A 17,087-nucleotide genomic window follows, 5' to 3' on the forward strand; every position below is an offset into this window, starting at 1 on the left:
ATCTCTAGCATATCCTGGCTCAACTGTGTCTTTTCTAGGTTGAATGATAGTAGCCTGTCTAATTGTTCCTTATACAGAAGCTGTTCTATACCCTAAGTCACCACCATCACCTTTTTCTGAAACTTTTCCAGTTCTGCTATACTGCTATATCCTGTTGGGGGAGGGGAGAGTGGCGAGTATGACTAGAACTGCATACGGAATGGAAGATGTGGATGCACCATGAACCTATACAGTGGCATAATGTTCAGTGTTGTTCCCTATTCCTTTTCTGATAAGTCCAGTCTGTTATTGAATACTGAGATAAGGTTTGTATAGAATTATTTCACAACCAAGTTTGCATTCCTGAACAATAGAGGGCAGTTCAGTGCTCACCACTTTATATGTGAAGCTGGTCTATTTTTCCAATCTGTAGGCAAAAGTCAACCAGTCATTTTATGGTTATCTTCTGCTTTAACACCCAGACACCAAGTTTCTCAAGGGTTTTTTTTATCTGCAATTTTTCATGGATGGCCCTTGTTACCAAGTTATTTAAAAGTAGCATCTGCAAGCTTTTTCATATCCAATGCCTGCTCCCTTTCCAGATCATTTATGGATCTGCTGAACAGCACAGGTCCCTGGATAGATTCCTGTGGGATTCTGCTGGTGACCATCCTCTGCTGTGAGAACTGATCATTTAATTATCTTTTAACCAGTTATTTATCTGTGTAAGGACTTCCCCTCTTATACTGTGGTTGCTTAGTTTACATGAAAGCCTTTTGAAGATCCAGCTAGGCTGTCAGCCATGTTTCTCATATCTACACATGATTGTTGACTTCGTCAGAGAGCTCCAATAAGTTTGAGAGGCCTGACTTTACAAAAGCTGTGCTGCCTCTTCCCCAAACAGCATTTATGCCTATGCCTCCTAATGCTATTATTTTTTTAATAGTTTTCAATAATTTGCCCAATATGGAAGTCATCCTTGCTGGTTTGCAATTTCCTGAAAGACCTTTAAAATTGATATCATCTTAGTTGATTAGATATCAGGTTGTTTTTGAATGAGAGGATATGCACCCCAATTAATAGGTCAGCTATTTCATTCTCAAGTTCCTTGAACTCTTTGGTGGGTAATCACTTGTTGGTATGTCTTCATCTAGACACAACTTCAGCTTTCAGGATTCCTTTTGCTAACCTCTCTTGTACTACTGTTTAGCACGTCTGATTTCCTTTTTGCCTCTTTGCAAGTCTCTCATTAAATAGTATGCATTTGCTGCACGGTAACTTTAAATAGTCTCTGTGCCACCCTCAAAAATGGAACATTTTAGCTGCCCCTTTTAGTTTCTATTCATAACACCCTTTTTGAAGCTAAGTATGTAAAATGAAAAAATGCAGTAGTGTATTTTTTACTCAGCATGTTATAGCCTGTGTTGCTGTCACAGTCAGTCATGTAGTCAAATACTACATCTTTTCCCTGTTTAGGCCTGGAATTTCAGTCCATCAGGGTTCTGTTACTTATTTACATGTTTAGCTTGTTGATCTGATTTGCATCTGTGCTCCCTTTAACATGCAACATCACTCTTCTACCAGTATGGCCTATACTTGCTCCTGCATGCTTTATACCTTGATGGTTCTTTAGTTTTACAGTGAGATTGCCCTTGCCTAGTCAAAATTTCCACCTTTCTGTGAACAGAGCTGTTATAGCCACAATGGGAAGAGCAAATAGATACAGTAATCTCAGTGCCATTTAATTATATTTTCTGGAACATTGATACATAACTGTGAGCACATTACAAAGAATTAACAATGTGCTTACAAAATCATTCTGTCCTACTTTTTAGGATGTTTCTGGGACTATTTCTTTTGGGTTTTTGGAAGATAATTCTCAGAGCCAGTGAAATAGTTATCTTTTGCAAGTATTGCACTTGCTATAAATGTAGGTTTGTGATGCTTTGGGTCTAGTTTTGCAAGTCTGTAAAGGATAATAGGGTACTGGTATGCAATCGAGTTCTTGCAGCTTGAGTTCTTGCATCAGCTGATGCATAGTAACAGACAGTGAATATACAACTAAGACACGCTGTGGACTAATTATGAAGTAAAGCATGTTTGTTAAGCTAGCTATTAAACTATGCTTTTATAACCAGCATAAAGACAGAACATTGAGATGATTAAAGCTGCAATGTTTTCACTTTGCAACTAGAGCAGGCTGCATTGTCAGTTCCCAGATCACTCTGATCTTCTGTGCTGTAACTGGAAAAGATGAAGTGTGTATTAATACACTCCCGATGTATAATAATTTTGTGTAACTTGAAGAAAAAAAAGGTGCAAAACATCAATTGTTTAGCATGGTTCCAGCTGCCTAAATATAGAAGTATTTAAATCTTGTACGTGAAATTAACAAACTATAAATGTCACCAAAACTGTTTCATTGTAAATATGGGTGCAGTTGAAATCATAGCTGGTTATTTGTTTATAAGATTTTTACATGATTCATGTACAAATCTGGTACAAAAATCCAAAATCTTTTCTTATGATAATGTTGTATTTGGTAACTTTGTACTGAAGTTTGAAGCCCATCTTTTAGCTGTTGACTCTAAAACTTGCTGATGTTAAATCTCCATGAGTGCCTAATTAAATCTATCAAGTTTTATTTTTATTTATATATGTGCGTGTGTATTAAAAAATTGTGTTTCTCTACAGTGGTCTTTCATCAATCTTGATTCCATTTTAATAGGGCCCTGTCATGCCTGGCAGTCATTCTGTTGAAAGATTTGTAATAGAAGAAAACCTCCACTGCATCATCAAATCCCACTGGAAAGAGAGAAAGACTTGGTAAGATGCTGCTTATTCTTATGGGTTCCCAGCACTGTTTATATACAATCATGGCTTCCCCTAACATGAGGGACCTTCAAAGCCCAACAACATTTAAGTAAAAGTTTGAAATTCAGCATTTCCTGAAGTGTTCATTGAACTATGGTTGACGCTGTTATCTGGAATAATGTGAGGCTGGAGTATCCTGATCATGGATTGTTCATGTAATTCAGTAGGGCTGAGGCACCCTGATGATTGCATCCTGGATTATCCAGGATTTCTCTACGGAGGATGGCACAGACCCACTCTTTGCAGTGCTGCAGAGACTCTCAATGTATTTGTACCATGCTTTCCAGCACAAGCATGATGAGTGTTGAACTGGCTCTGTCTGGAAGTTTCCTGTTGCTCCTGCTTCTTCATCCCATTCTTTTTTCTTCTTTTTGTAATTATATGGAAGAGATAGTTGAGCTAGGTCTGCATGGGAGCCAGTACAGTGTCAACAAAGTTTATTATTTAAAGTTCTGTGCAGCTGTAGGAAATGATGTTGCAACAATGTAGCAAATCTCAATGAGAGACCTTATGGGGAGGGAAGATGGTTTAATTTTAAAATAAAACTGAAGTAAAGCTCATTCACACTCACCCTCTCAGGCATCAAAACATGAGTGAGTCCCAAGTGGTCTGTCCAGCAGTTGGGCACCAAGATGGTTGTATCTGGATAATCTGTTCAAGATTCCTTGAATTGACAAGGACAAGGGATTCCCACCAGCTACCAAGTCCTCCTCATGTCTCCTGGATTGTTCTTCATTTAGCAACTGTGTGCTGGTTTGGGGCCTTTTTGTATGCTTAAGGAGTTGACAAGTAGTTGCAATCTTTTGTCTTTCCATCCTGTGTCGGACACCTCTGAGAGTCAGTAGGATTTGCTCACTGTTTCTGTTCTGTATCTCCTTATCTGGGTGTCTTATGGCTCCTACCCTCTTCTGTCTTCCCACCATTATCTCTTAATGGCTTGAATCTTTTAGTCTGGATGTGGGCTATCACTTCTTTTAGGCTGCCCTTCCTTTCCCCAAGTTGGGTATCCTGATAAGCTGCAGGTAGAGGTGTGCTAGGATCTTGATGACCTGTAAATCTTGGTGACATTAACATATGCTCTTATAGCCTGTCAGGGAGCCACAAGGCAGGGCAGTGTCCTCGCTGACAGGGTGCAGTCCCTCAGGACCCAATCAAGAGCAGAGCGGGTCCATGATGATAACCAGGGTCAAGCACAGTCCGGTGATCACCAGGCAAGTCTGTGAGGCAGGGCTGAGGTCGAGTCAGTGGGTCAGAATCGGGGAGGTAAAAGCTCAGGCGTAGGCATAGCTGCAACACAACTGCAGTGTAGCTCATGCAGGGCCAGGTGCAAGAACCTCAGCTTAAAAGCAGCTCCAAAGGAAAAAGAGTTGAGGGGAGCCTCTGCTGAGCATTCTTATAAGTCATTATTTTAAGGCCATGTAATGGGTCTGGCTGGGATGGAGTTAATTTTCTTCATAGCAGTCCGTATGGTGCTGTGCTTTGGATTTGTGACCAAAACAGTATTGATAATACACTGATATTTTAGCTATTGCTGAGTAGTGCACAGTGTCAAGGCCTTCTCTGTTACTCACTGCCCCCTCAGCAAGTAGGCTGGGGGTGGGCAAGAGGCTGGGAGGGGACACAGCCAGGACAGCTGACCCCAACCGACCAAAGGGATAGTCCATACCATATGACATTGTGCTCAGCAATAAAAGTTTGGGAAAAGGAGGAGGAAGGGGGAGACGTTCATGGTTATGGAGTTTGTTTTCCCAAGCAGCCATTACATATGCTAAGGCCCCGCTTTCCAGGAAGTGGCTGGACATCCTCCTGCCAATGGGAAGTAGTGAATGAAATCCTTATTTTGCTTTGCTTGCATGTGCAGCTTTTGCTCTCCCTATTAAACTGTCATTATCTTGATCCACGAGTCTTTTCATCTTCCTTTGGTTTTCTCCCGATCTTGTGGGAGAGGGGAGTGAGTGAGCAGCTGGGGGTGGGGTGGGGCATGTGTGTGGTGTTGGCTGTTAGCCAAGGCTAACCCACCACAGTCCAGCAGCAAAACCTTGGGGGGGGATGTACTCAGGGCCTTCCTTCCCTCTTCTTTCTGGTGCTTCCACACCCAGACATTCCTATTCATTTTCCATTGAGGCCAGTCTTAACACTTCTCTTGCAATTCTTTTTGCTGCCAGGGAACAGTCCAGTTAGAGTTCTTCATTTCTGCTGAAATAATATCTGATATGGATAATTGGTAACCCAAATAATTTACCACAGATATTTAGCTCTCTTGTGCTCCCAAGTAAGAGCCAGCAAACTTGGTATACTGTGCAAAAATTAGGCAGGAATAGTGTTTTTAGTGTGGATATGTGTTGTAGGTTTTTGGTTACGGCTTTTTGACTTGGCAGAGACTAGAAATCCAGTGCTGTTGAAGTTAATGGAGGGGACTTTATTTCCCCAAAGAAAGTAAGACTAGAGGGAGGTTATAAGAAGTGCTAGAGAGCTAAAATTTGAAAAACGGCTTTTTTTTTTTTTTTTTCATTTTATAAATAATGGGTGATGCTGTATCTTTTAATCAATTCATTTGTAACACTAATATGTCTTCTGTAGCCCATTAGTTTGATGGGTTGAGAATGACTGGAAAGCAAATCTACTGTTTGGATTTTTTTTTTGTTTTTCCTGATATACCAATGTAGTTTGTCCTTTAGTGGATGGATGACAGCATCACAGGTCACCGTGAGGGTTTACGTAAAACTGTGTTTTGTTTAGCAGTCTGTGTTCAAGCATTGCTTGGGTATGGAGATGAAATGTGTCTCTCCGAACCATGGTTCAGGTACTGCTGTTAAGAGTTTGTGCCAGGCTTTTTGTATGTGTTCTGTGGATAAATAGACAATTTTGGTCTTTGAGGTCTGCTTATTTTACCTGCTTCATAAGGGTAAACTCTTGCAAAGAATTAAGTATTTCATGTATGTTTAATATCTACATAATTTTTGCTGTATTTCAGTTTAAACTAAATGCATCTGTTAATTTGCAGTGCTGCACAGTTGTTGAGCTATCCAGGAAATAATAAGATCCCCTTGAACTACCACATAGTAGAGGTATGTGTTTTACAGATAACCTCTTTATTTCCAAAGTAACATACCCCAATTAACTCCATGATGAATCTATTTATTAAATTACAGTATGATTTAGGAGTTTGCAGTCTTATCCTGTTGACTTAAAGTGCAACGGCTTTGAACAGGTTAGATAATAATAATAATTCAACTATTATTATTATTACTATTGTTATTAATTTATGTATGTGATGTTTAGGAGCCTTGTTCAGGAATCAGGATCTTATGGTGCAAAAGCATTCCAAGTTGTGGTATTTCTCAAGCTGTTCTTGAATGTTTCTCTGTGTTAATCACTCTGATGTGCTAGACTGTCTTGGAGATGACTGCATTTCAGTAACTTTTATTCACAAGATCTTTTAAGTTAGTCTTTTCTGTGATCTCTTAAGTGATCTTCTAAGTCACTTGGATGAATTGTATACCAATGCCCCTGAAAGGCATTTGTTGTGAAATATGGTATGTTTGTGGTATGTTTTCTCCTTCAAGTTGGAGGATTTTAAATAACCATAAATATATATTGGAATAGGAATGTAGTTTTCCTCTTGCTGCCTCCTTTCAGTGGACTGCTAACAAGATGCAGAGATGTATAAAACTTGCTTCAAAAACTCCTGTCTAAAGTTAAAAGATAAAAAGTGATTGCAGTAATAACACTAAATTGTCATGTGAAAAACTTAAAAAGAGGTAACTAGAAATGAAATTCAGAGCTAAATGCAAGAAGTCATAAGATTGTGGAATGCTTACCTTAATCAAGATGGGATTAACAATTCAACTTTGCACCAAAACCCCAAATATTCTGAATGCCCTGAAATTTACTTTTGGTCAGCTTGAGACACTTTCTGTACACCAAGTTCAGTCAAGAGAAATCTCAGAGTTAGTAAAGTTTTTCTGCCGTTAACATCTAAGTACTTTCAGGGATGTTAACACCTCAGGTGTCTGTACAGCTGTTTTACAGAATATTACTTTATGCTCAGTTACACATTACTTCCAAAAACAGTTATCGCAGATCATGATTAAACAGACTACTTAAAGGCCTTGAAAAATTATTTGATTCAGAAACTCATCAAATCTGAAAATAACCAAAGTTTGTATAGATGAAATTCTTATATTAATAGACTGGTTTGAGTTGGAAGATCATCTAGACCACCCCCTCTGCAATGGGCAGGGACATCTTTCACTTGATCAGGTTGCTCAAAGCCCCGCCCAACCTGACCTTGAACGCTTCCAGTGATGGGGCATCCACAACTTCTCTGGGCAACCCGTTCTCCAGCGTCTCACCACCCTCGTCGTAAAAAAAAATTCTTCCTTATTTCCAACCTAAACCTACCCTCTTTCGGTTTAAAACTGTTACCCCTTGTCCTGTCACTACAGGCCCTGGTAAAAAAGCCTCTCTCCATCTTTCTTATAAGCCCCCTTTAAGTATTGAAAGGCCGCAATAAGGTCTCCCCGGAGCCTTCTCTTCTCCTCAGCCTTTCGTCATAGGAGAGGTGTTCCAGCCCTCTGACCGTTTTCGTGGCCCTCCTCTGGACCCGCTCTAACAGGTCCATGTCTTTCTCGTACTGGGGACCCCAGAGCTGGACGCAGTACTCCAGGTGGGGTCTCACGAGAGCGGAGTAGAGGGGGAGAATCGCCTCCCTCGACCTGCTGGCCACGCTGCTTTTTACGCGGCCCAGAATTCGATTGGCTTTCTGGGCTGCAAGCGCACGCTGCCAGCTCACGTCCAATTTTTCGTCCACCAGTATCCCCAAGTCCTTCTCTGCAGGGCTGCTCTCAATGCGTTCATCACCCAGTCTGTACTGATATTGGGGACTGCCCCGACCCAGGTGCAGGACCTTGCGCTTGGCCTTGTGGAACTTCATGAGGATTGCACGGGCCCGCTTCTCCAGCCTGTCAAGGTCCCTCTGGATGGCATCCCTTCCCTCTAGAGTATCAACTGCACCACTCAGCTTGGTGTCATCCGCAACCTTGCTGAGGGTGCACTCAATCCCACTAGCTACGTCAGTCATGAAGATATTAAACAGTATCGGTCCCAGTACGGACCCTTGAGGGACACCGCTCGTTACTGGTTTCTATTTGGACGTTGAGCCGTTGACCGTAACTCTTTGGATGCAGCCATCCGGCCAAGTCCTTGTCCATCTAATAGTCCATCCATCAAATCCATCTCCCTCCAATTGAGAGGCAAGAATGTTGTGGGGGACCGTGCCAAAGGCCTTACAGAAGTCCAGGTAGAGGGCATCAGTTGCTCTTCCCTTGTCCACTGATGCAGTCGCTCCATCGTAGAAGGCCACTAGAGTAGTCAGGCACGATTTGCCCTTGGTGAAGCCATGCTGGCTTTCTCAAATCACCTCGCTGTCTTCCGTATGCTTCGACATAGCTTCCAGGAGGATCTGCTCCATGATTATACCGGGCACAGAGGTGAGGCTGACTGGTCGGTCGTTCCCAGGGTCCACCTTTTTAAAAATGGGTGTGATATTCCCTTTTCTCCAGTCACTGGGGACTTCGCTTGACTGCCATGACTTTTCAAATATGATGGACAGTGGCTTAGCAACTACGTCTGCCAGTTCCCTCAGGACCCTGTGTGAGAGACTGAAAGAGTTAACGTCTCAAACATTGTGGCGAGGCGAGGCGCTATTTGCATGGCGATGGCAGGTCGGCGAGCACGGGGTGGGGGAGACCGGGAGAGCGCGTCGGAGGACGCGCGGTTCCGGGTTCCGACGGACCTTACCATCTATGGCCAGAGGTCACACAGAGTTTATCTGAGGAAGGGGCTTGCGACCACCCGAGAGACCCCTCGTGACCACCCCCTTCCCCCAGCGCCTGCGCAGAAGATTGAGAACTTTCTAGAACAAGAACCATGTAAGTCCTCAAGGGGCGTACCTGGAGGCGGGGATTAGCGTATAAAAGACACGCCTCCCAGGGAACCGCGCGCGTGAGCCCCCACCACCGGAGGATTGCCACGCCTGTCATCGTGGGATCCAAGGGTGGTGATACTTTTCCTTTCTCTATCCTCCTCTCTTTTCCTTTCCTTTTCTCGCTTCTCTCTCCCTCTACTCTTCCAATATATGTAAGTTTGGGATAAATTGTGGCGGGTTGCCCGGAAAATAGCTCCGTTGCCAAATCGCCTCTGTTCGTTTGTTGGGCTTGCCAGTTCGTTAAGTTTGTCCGTTTGTGGAATTCGCCAGTTAATAAAGATGCTGGCCAGACTGTTCCTCTGGGTCATTGTTGTGACTCTACCGGCCACGCGGCTCTGCCGAGCAGAGATCGGCCTTTGTCGGTACACAAACCGTCAGGGAATCAAAAAGATTCACCCATCTCACAACCCATCGAGTGGGACGAGACACCCTGGGATGCATCTTGTCAGGTCCCATGGACTTGTGTATGTTCAGGTTCCTCACGTGGTCTTGAACCGGATCGTTTCCTACGATGGGAGGGACTTTGTTCCCCCAGTCCCTGCCTTGAGGTTCAGGGACTTGAGAGATGTGGGAACAGCGATTGCCAGTGAAAACGGAGGCAAAACAAAATCGTTGAGTACCTCAGCCTTCCCCAAGTCGGTTGTCACTAGAGCTCCTGTCTTATTTATTGGGGGGGGGTGGCATGGGGGTGGTGTACGTTTTCTTTAGTCTTCCTTTTCCGGCCAACGCACCTGTAGAAGCCCTTCTTATGATTCTTCACATCCCTTGCCAAATTCAGCTCCAGCTGTGCCTTAGCTTTCCTGGTCCCATCCCTACACACCCGGGCAGCATCCCTATATTCTTCCCAGGACGCGTGTCCCTGCTTCCACTCACTATGCGTTTCCTTCTTGCGCTTCAGCTCGACCAGAAGGTCCTTACTCAGCCATGCTGGTCTCCTGCCTTCCTTGCCTGATTTCTTACGCGTGGGAATCGAGAGCTCTTGTGCCCTACGAAAAACGTCCTTAAAGAGCTGCCAGCTCCCTTCTGCTCCTTTATCCCCGAGGGCAGTTTCCCAGGGAGGTCCCATCCACGAGTTCTTTAAACACCTGAAAGTTCGCTCTCCTAAAATTCAGGGTCTTGACTTTACTCTTGGCCCGCGAGTGTGATGCTTCCGGTAGTTGAAGTAAGAACGCTTTGTCAACATCCTCCCCTATAGTAGACACCAACCACGAGGTTTCCTTTGTTGGCTTGGCCTCTAATTTTCACCCATAAGCTCTCAACCTGTTCATCACTGTCTTTCAAAGACAGCTCTGTGCAATCAGTCCATTTTTTTTTTACACAGATGGCAAGCCCCCTCTGCCCCTCTTTCCTTGCCTGTCCCTTTACTGAGAAGAAATGGAAAGCTGATATACTAACTGAGCATAACTGCTAATTTCCTTGGTTTCCCTCCGAAGTATTTGAATTTATTTTGGAATACTAACCTTATTTCTTGTCTACAAATGTTTTCAGCAGAGCTGCAGTGTTTTAAACTTTAGTGTGAATTCTGCAGCCTTGTATTCCGTTTGCTTATTGCTATTTTGCTTATTGCTATAAGGCCTGTCAAGTTGATAATCCATTGCCTTCAACTACAATATAATAAACATCTCTAAGAGATTTCCCTTGCTTTGCAGATGGACATAGAGCAATACATATAATTCAGCCTAACTGATATTTTCTAAATGCTAAAACAACACTTTTCTTTATTTGCAAGGCAGAAGTAAATATAAACTGAAAGCACTCTATCCCTCTTCAAATAAACCCACTTGTAGTGGTGACTGAAAGGATTAATCACCTGTGGGACCTCATGTCTTTAAAGTTCATAAGGCCAAGCCCAGAATTCTCCATACTACTCTGTAGTCTGTGTGAAACGCTCTGAAGTTTGGCCCCTTTTTCTTAATAGCTCCACATAGATGTATGTGTTAATATTATTGTTGTCTGTCAAACCAAAGTGTCAAAACAACATAAGCACTTAGAACTTAAGTTAACTTAGAACTTAAGCTTTACAGAGTCTGGGTATGTCATCAGTGCCCTGATCTTCCAGGTAGCCGGGTGATTCCTCCCCCCCCCCCCCCCAAGTATGATATGCCAGTTTGAAACTTGTATCTGAACATTTGATAATGAACACTTGATGAATTTCAAAAACATAGTCCTATGTAATGTCTCAAGTAGATCAGTCCTTATCTTTTTTTTTCTTTTTTTTTTTCTGTTTTGTATCCTGAGGATAGGAGCAGTTTTTTGCCTAACAGACATGCAAATACCCTTATATAACTTTTTAGGTGGGAGTAAAGTAAACGCAGTGCTATAAGAAAGGTACAGATGGCACTTTCATGCAACTGTTTTTTCATGTTAAATGCTTATCTTTCATTTAATACTTTCCTAGGTCAGGAGCAGATGAATTCAGCTAGCTTTCTCGCTTCCTTCCTTCCTCAGATTCTGCTATAATATTGCGTTAGCTCATGCTATAACTCAGTGCACATTTCTACACTGTTCGTTGTATTTATTAGACATAACAGAGTTGTTGCATAATGCTAGTCTTATGCATGGCATTAATCTAAAATGATAGGGGTAATTAAGGAGGCTTATATTAGTATGGTGAAGAATCTTTTGAAGCTCCTCTCTTATTCCCAGAATGTGAGTTTGACAGAATAAAATGGGCCTTGTTTTGGTATATAATTGCTGAATGTGTGCATTGCTGTTCTCAAGTTCAGGACTGTGCAGGCTGAGTCTGACTGTGCTCTGATTCTGTGCTCTGATTCTGTGCTTTCCTCCCATGTAGGTAATATTTGCAGAATTGTTTCAGCTTCCATCTCCACCGCATATTGAGGTTATGTACACAGCACTCCTCATTGAACTGTGCAAACTCCAGCCTGGCTCTTTACCACAAGTTGTATCCTTTTCATGCTGCTAAAGAGCCTTTTTAAAATGGAGTATTTTTTTATTTTGTTCTGTACAAGATGGAATAACAATAAATGTCAGCAGTAATAAATTTTCCTTCTTTCCATATTTAGCTGTATGAAACTTTGCCAATAACACTGATCACATGAAGGAATAACACAGCTCAGCCGTCATAAGTAAAGCCTGCATTCGCATCTAAGCCTGTTCTTTAGCTTGCAGACCAGGCAAACTGAGAGACCTTGTTCTGATTCTTCCTCAGATCTTTTTGAGGAGCCCTCTTGTAGCCAAGGGATGGAATAAATAACTTGCGTGATTCTGAGCCCTGTTTTTACATCAGGGCGGCTTGTGGCATGGCTATAGTCACATTAAAACCTGGAAAAGGAAAGGAAATTATTAATTTCTTAAATCTTTTGTTGTAACAGCAGTATGAGTGCTCCTAGTCCATCTCACTGCAAAGTGTAGTAGATAAATTAACCTGTTTGAGTTTGCACTGAAATGGACTAGGAGTATTCATAAAGTCAATAATAATCTCTCAGGTCAGAGAGTAGCTAATGGTGAGGAAGGAAGTATCAGCTCCTAGCTAATTCCGAGTATTGCATTGGCCCATTTTCATTGTAGTTTTACATTGTGGCTAATGAGCTACAGTCACTGAGAATGGAGGACTAACAGACATACCTACTGGTAATTCCATTCCCAAATTTTTATTCTACTGCTTGAAATCACCCAGTGATTGTAACCACATAGCCTAAACTCTCACTGAGACTATCCCTAAAATTGTGGGTACCTGCTTGCAGTAAGTATCAATAGGGATACAGCAACAAAGAATCAGGGTTGGCTGGCCATGGTCTTTGGGTCAGGCCAGCATGGACGTACTTTCTTGAGCTGTTAATGATGAGCAAAGATGGTCTGTTGATTAGGCAGCAACAGGATCATGTGAAGCTAAAACTGTGAGATCATAAAAATGTGGTCCATAATGAAGTTGATGTCCATTCATATCATTAGTGTGCAGTTTTTGTTGTCTCATGGTGGGGATTCTGGCTTCCAGTAAAAGCAGCTAATGGTTTCACTGTAATTAATGGAAAAAAAACCAGACTTGGATTAGAGAATAGGTGTTACTTATTGGAGAAAACTGCATGTTTCATTATTTATTTATTCCTGTGGCCTTTTCAAAATGGGGTAAGTCATGATATAGAGACAGGGAGCTGTCAGTAGAGAGTTGACAAAATCATCTCTGAAAAATGGAGTAACTTATGATTTCAGATGCTTCTCTGTTAACTTTAATAAGAAACTTTCAGCTTGCACAAGCCACAGAAATGCTTTACATGCGCTTGGATACAATGAATACTACATGTATAGACAGGTAAGTATGTATTTTGGGGACAACAGAAAATGTTTCTCATTTTTCTTGTGCATTGGATATTGATGCATTTTTGAAAAGGATCATCTGAAATCCTTGATAAACAGTTTGGTTCTGTACAAAATGTTTTTGGGGCTCTAGACTTGAGCCATCTGAAGAGAAGGTAAGGGATGAACTGACCACTTGCCTCTCTTCCCCCAGAAACTCTTTCCTTCAAGTCACTAGTCTGATTAGCTATACAGTGCAGCTATAAAAAATATGACAACTCTTCCACATCCATACCCCCTTCTGTTATGTACTACTTTCTCCTCCCTATTGGGCTGAGGAAGGAAAGAGTTGGAAGTGGGTTTATGGGAAGGTTGGCTAGCTGGAAAAGAGCAATGGTGTTTCTGTGGTTTGAGTGGTCTGCGTTATGTAGAACTAAAATTACTGTGCAAAAATGTGAAAACCTGTAGACTTGCACTAAGTTTTTTTCACTGCTTATTTTAGTAAGTCATTAGTCTTGTATATGCACCAGAACAAGAGAGACTGCACATTCATCCATAAAGGCTGGCTTTTGACTCTCAATTCAGTCTTTTTGTATGAGTCAACATCGATGTCTATTTAATGCATTAATGACTACAGATTGGAGAGTTTGGGCTTATCTTTGAGATTTTCTTATAGATGTATTCTACTTGTCAATTAGGAGGTTTGTGGGGATTTTTTTGTTTGTTGTTTTTCTTTGCAGTTCTGGTATTTAATAGAACTTTCTTCTTTTAAAAAAGGTTTATTAACTGGTTTTCCCACCACCTGAGTAACTTTCAGTTCCGTTGGAGCTGGGAAGATTGGTAAGTCAGTCTCTGTCTCCCATCAGAACTTAAACCTTCAAACTTATCCAGCAAATGTCACAACATAGTGGTTCTGTTAATTGCTTTCCACTAACACTTTTGACCCCTCCCCCCACCTGTTTACGGCTATTCCTTGGTAGACAAGGTTGGTAACCTTTAGTCACTATAAAAACAATCCCAGTTTTCTGTAATGAATATCCAAGCATTACTGTGTTCTGTAAACAGTGGAAACCTGATTTGCTTGTAGATTTTTGTCCTTATCACCTCAGTCAGTTGTTTGCAAGCTTTTCAGAAGGGTTCTCCTACTTATCAGTAATTTGCCTTGACTCTCCTTCCCTTTGGCTCCCTGCATTCATATGTGTAACCTCACTCTCTGAGTGCCATCCTAACATGACACCCCCCACCCTCCCCCTGAATCTTGATCTTTTGGCTTCTAGCAGGAGCTCCCTGCACCCCCTCAGTGCCTAACCATAGCTTTCCCAAAGCCTTGTATTCCAGGTACCATGCCTTCTGCTTACTCCCATCCTGTCCTGCTCCCACATATAAAGAAAGATTACTTGGGGGCTTAGTCCTCCCTACAGTCTAACTTCTGCAGCCTGCTACCATACCTGCATCCCATAGCCAATGTGCCTAGGTGTCCCTGGGAAGAGGGGTGCAGCCCTGTATGTGATGCATTACTTTAGATTTACTTATGTCCCCTGTGTTGTGCCAATTGGGAGTTGTGCGTTTGCTGATTATCAAGTTTGTTCATGTTGACTGACCAAGTGGGAGCCTCCAAATAGCTGTTTTTTCATTGCCTGCATTCCCCTTGTTGGGAACACTGATGTGGATATCTCTCTACCAAGCTGCCAGTTTTCACAAAACTTTAAAGAATATAACTGTCTTTGAGACTTCTCTTTCTCTGAAATATATTTAATATCAGCTAAGAACCCAAAAATTGTTTGGAGGGAGGAACATAGTGAAATCACACAAGCTTTGGTTCCTCGGGAAAGCAGTCTAACCAACAGAGCAAACACTGCTTTAATTTTTCAGAGAAGCCATTCAAAAAGTTACCTTATGAAGATGGGATTCCTAAGATTGCTAATGGCCAATAAGGAAATAGTGATAGACTGGCTCCTTATCTTCAAATTGTGTACACTGTAAAACATGAAAGTCTAAAACAGTCTGCTGACTAGGGAGTAATCTGCTGGTCAGCTGCTGTGGGTGATGCCTGTTTAGCTGGTAAGCAGAAATGCAGCTCCCAGAGTACAGAAAACAGAAGTAGTTAGAAGGGCAGTCAGCACACCAGGGAGCTCCAGACAGTGTGGGGCTGTACAGCAGTGGTGGTGATGTGCCACAGGGCTCTGTCCCCAGCACTGGTTGGAAACAACACCCCTGGTAAATTAAAAGTCTTGTTCCAGTTGGAGCTTTAGAGGAAGAATGTCGCTGTCGAGATCTGGGGCTGCAGGAATTGCCTGAAGCAGGAGGTAGTGGTGGTTTTGCTTGTGGGAGGTGTGCTCTAGTCAAAGAGCAGAGTTGCCAGGTAAAGGAGCTGTGTAAGGAGGTGAGCAGGCTGTTGTAGCATTAGGGAAGGCAAAGGGATCAACAGGGTCTGCACAGAGACCTTGCAAAGACCAGAGCCTGAACCACATAGTGCAAGGAAGAAGGGACAGCAAGAAGCTACACTTAAACCAGTGGTGGATGGAGATAGCCAAGATGAGGGAGGCCGGAGACTTGTAACTTCTGGAGCAGGAGAAAGGCTCCTTCTCCTTAAGGGCTTATAGGATCAGTACAGTCCTGTAATAGCTAATGCAGGGGAACAGGCTCTGTAAGGGAGGCTTCAGAGCCAGCTGGGCATGAATTGTGCATTAGCACCAGGAGGTAGCAGCGGATGATAATGGTTGGAGATCCCTTTCTGCAGGGGATGGAGGCACCCATCTGCTGACCAGACATGCTGTCATGGAAGGTTTGTTTCTTGCTAAGGGCCCATATCCAGGATGGTTGTGGAGAGACTGTTAAGACTTGTCTGGCCCTTGGACTATTACCTCTTGCTGCTCATCCATGTGGGCACCAATAACACTGCCAGGGGAGACCTGGAATATATCAAGAGTAACTACAGAGCTCTGGGGACAAAGGTGAAGGACATGGGTAGTATTCTCAAACCTACATGAGGAGTGGATGCATTCTGTGAGTTAACAGCTGGCTGCACGGCTGGTGTTGCAGGCAGCACTTTGGCTTTTATGACTGTGGGTCCCTCTGAGGAATGAGGATTGCTAGGGAGAGCCAGGATCCATCTGACAAGGTGAGGCAAGAGCATCTTTGCCAACAGGCTTGCCAACATGGTGAGAATGGCTTTCAATTAGGTATGTTGGGTGATGGAGTTCATACCATGAAGTGACATGAGGGAATGGAAAATGGGGTGGAAAGTACATGGGGTGGGGTGATGGGAGCGAGAAAGCACTTGGAAGGATAAAGCAGGACAAAAGGGCCCCCTTCAAGTGCCTGTGCACAAATGCATACAGCCAGGGAAACAAACAAAGTGCTAGAGCTCTGTGTGCAGATGAAGAACTGTGATGAGTAGCTGAGCTGTGGTGGGAGAGCTCATATGTGGTGGGAGAGCTGTGGTGGGAGAGCTACAGTTCTGTAATGGATGGATTCAGACTCTTCAGAAAAGACAGGCAGGGAAGAAGAGGAGGGGAGTTGCCCTCTATGTGAAGGACCGAATTGAATACATGGACCTCTTCTATGGAATGGGCAACAGGCTGATTGAGAGCTTGTTGGTCAAGATGGGAGGAGAGGCCAGTGAGGGTGACATCATGGTGGGAGTTACAAACTACCTGATCAGGATTAGAAAGCAGTCAGTCATCTTTAAACAACTGGAGGAATTCTCTGGATCCCAGACCCTGTTCTTTATGGAGGACTTAAACCTCCCTGACATCTGCTGGAAGGGCAACACAGAGGGATGCAAGTAGTCAAGGAGATTTCTGGAGGGTGTCAGGAATAACTTCTTGACACAGGTACTGGATGGGCCAATCAGGAGTGACACACAGCTGAATCTGCTATTCACTAACAAGAAAGAACTGTTTGAGGATGTGATAATCAATGGCAGCCTTGGCTGTAGCGACCATGAAATAGTGGAGCTCAAGATCCTGAGGGGAGTGAGGAAGAA

General features: G+C 43.0%; 1 protein-coding gene across 1 annotated transcript in view; it reads left to right on the forward strand.

Moving 5' to 3' along the window:
* Positions 1–17,087, forward strand: part of LOC142403044 (nuclear cap-binding protein subunit 1-like) — a 53,078-nt gene that overhangs the window by 11,051 nt on the left and 24,940 nt on the right. Inside the window, exons 9-13 of the mRNA XM_075489156.1 lie at positions 2,708–2,805; positions 5,858–5,921; positions 11,637–11,747; positions 13,051–13,115; positions 13,877–13,939. Coding sequence (XP_075345271.1) covers positions 2,708–2,805; positions 5,858–5,921; positions 11,637–11,747; positions 13,051–13,115; positions 13,877–13,939 — 401 coding nt within the window. The remainder of the gene's footprint in view (positions 1–2,707; positions 2,806–5,857; positions 5,922–11,636; positions 11,748–13,050; positions 13,116–13,876; positions 13,940–17,087) is intronic.

Source organism: Mycteria americana (genome assembly GCF_035582795.1).
Source record: "Mycteria americana isolate JAX WOST 10 ecotype Jacksonville Zoo and Gardens chromosome W unlocalized genomic scaffold, USCA_MyAme_1.0 Scaffold_32, whole genome shotgun sequence".
Classification (NCBI taxonomy): Eukaryota; Metazoa; Chordata; class Aves; order Ciconiiformes; family Ciconiidae; genus Mycteria; species Mycteria americana.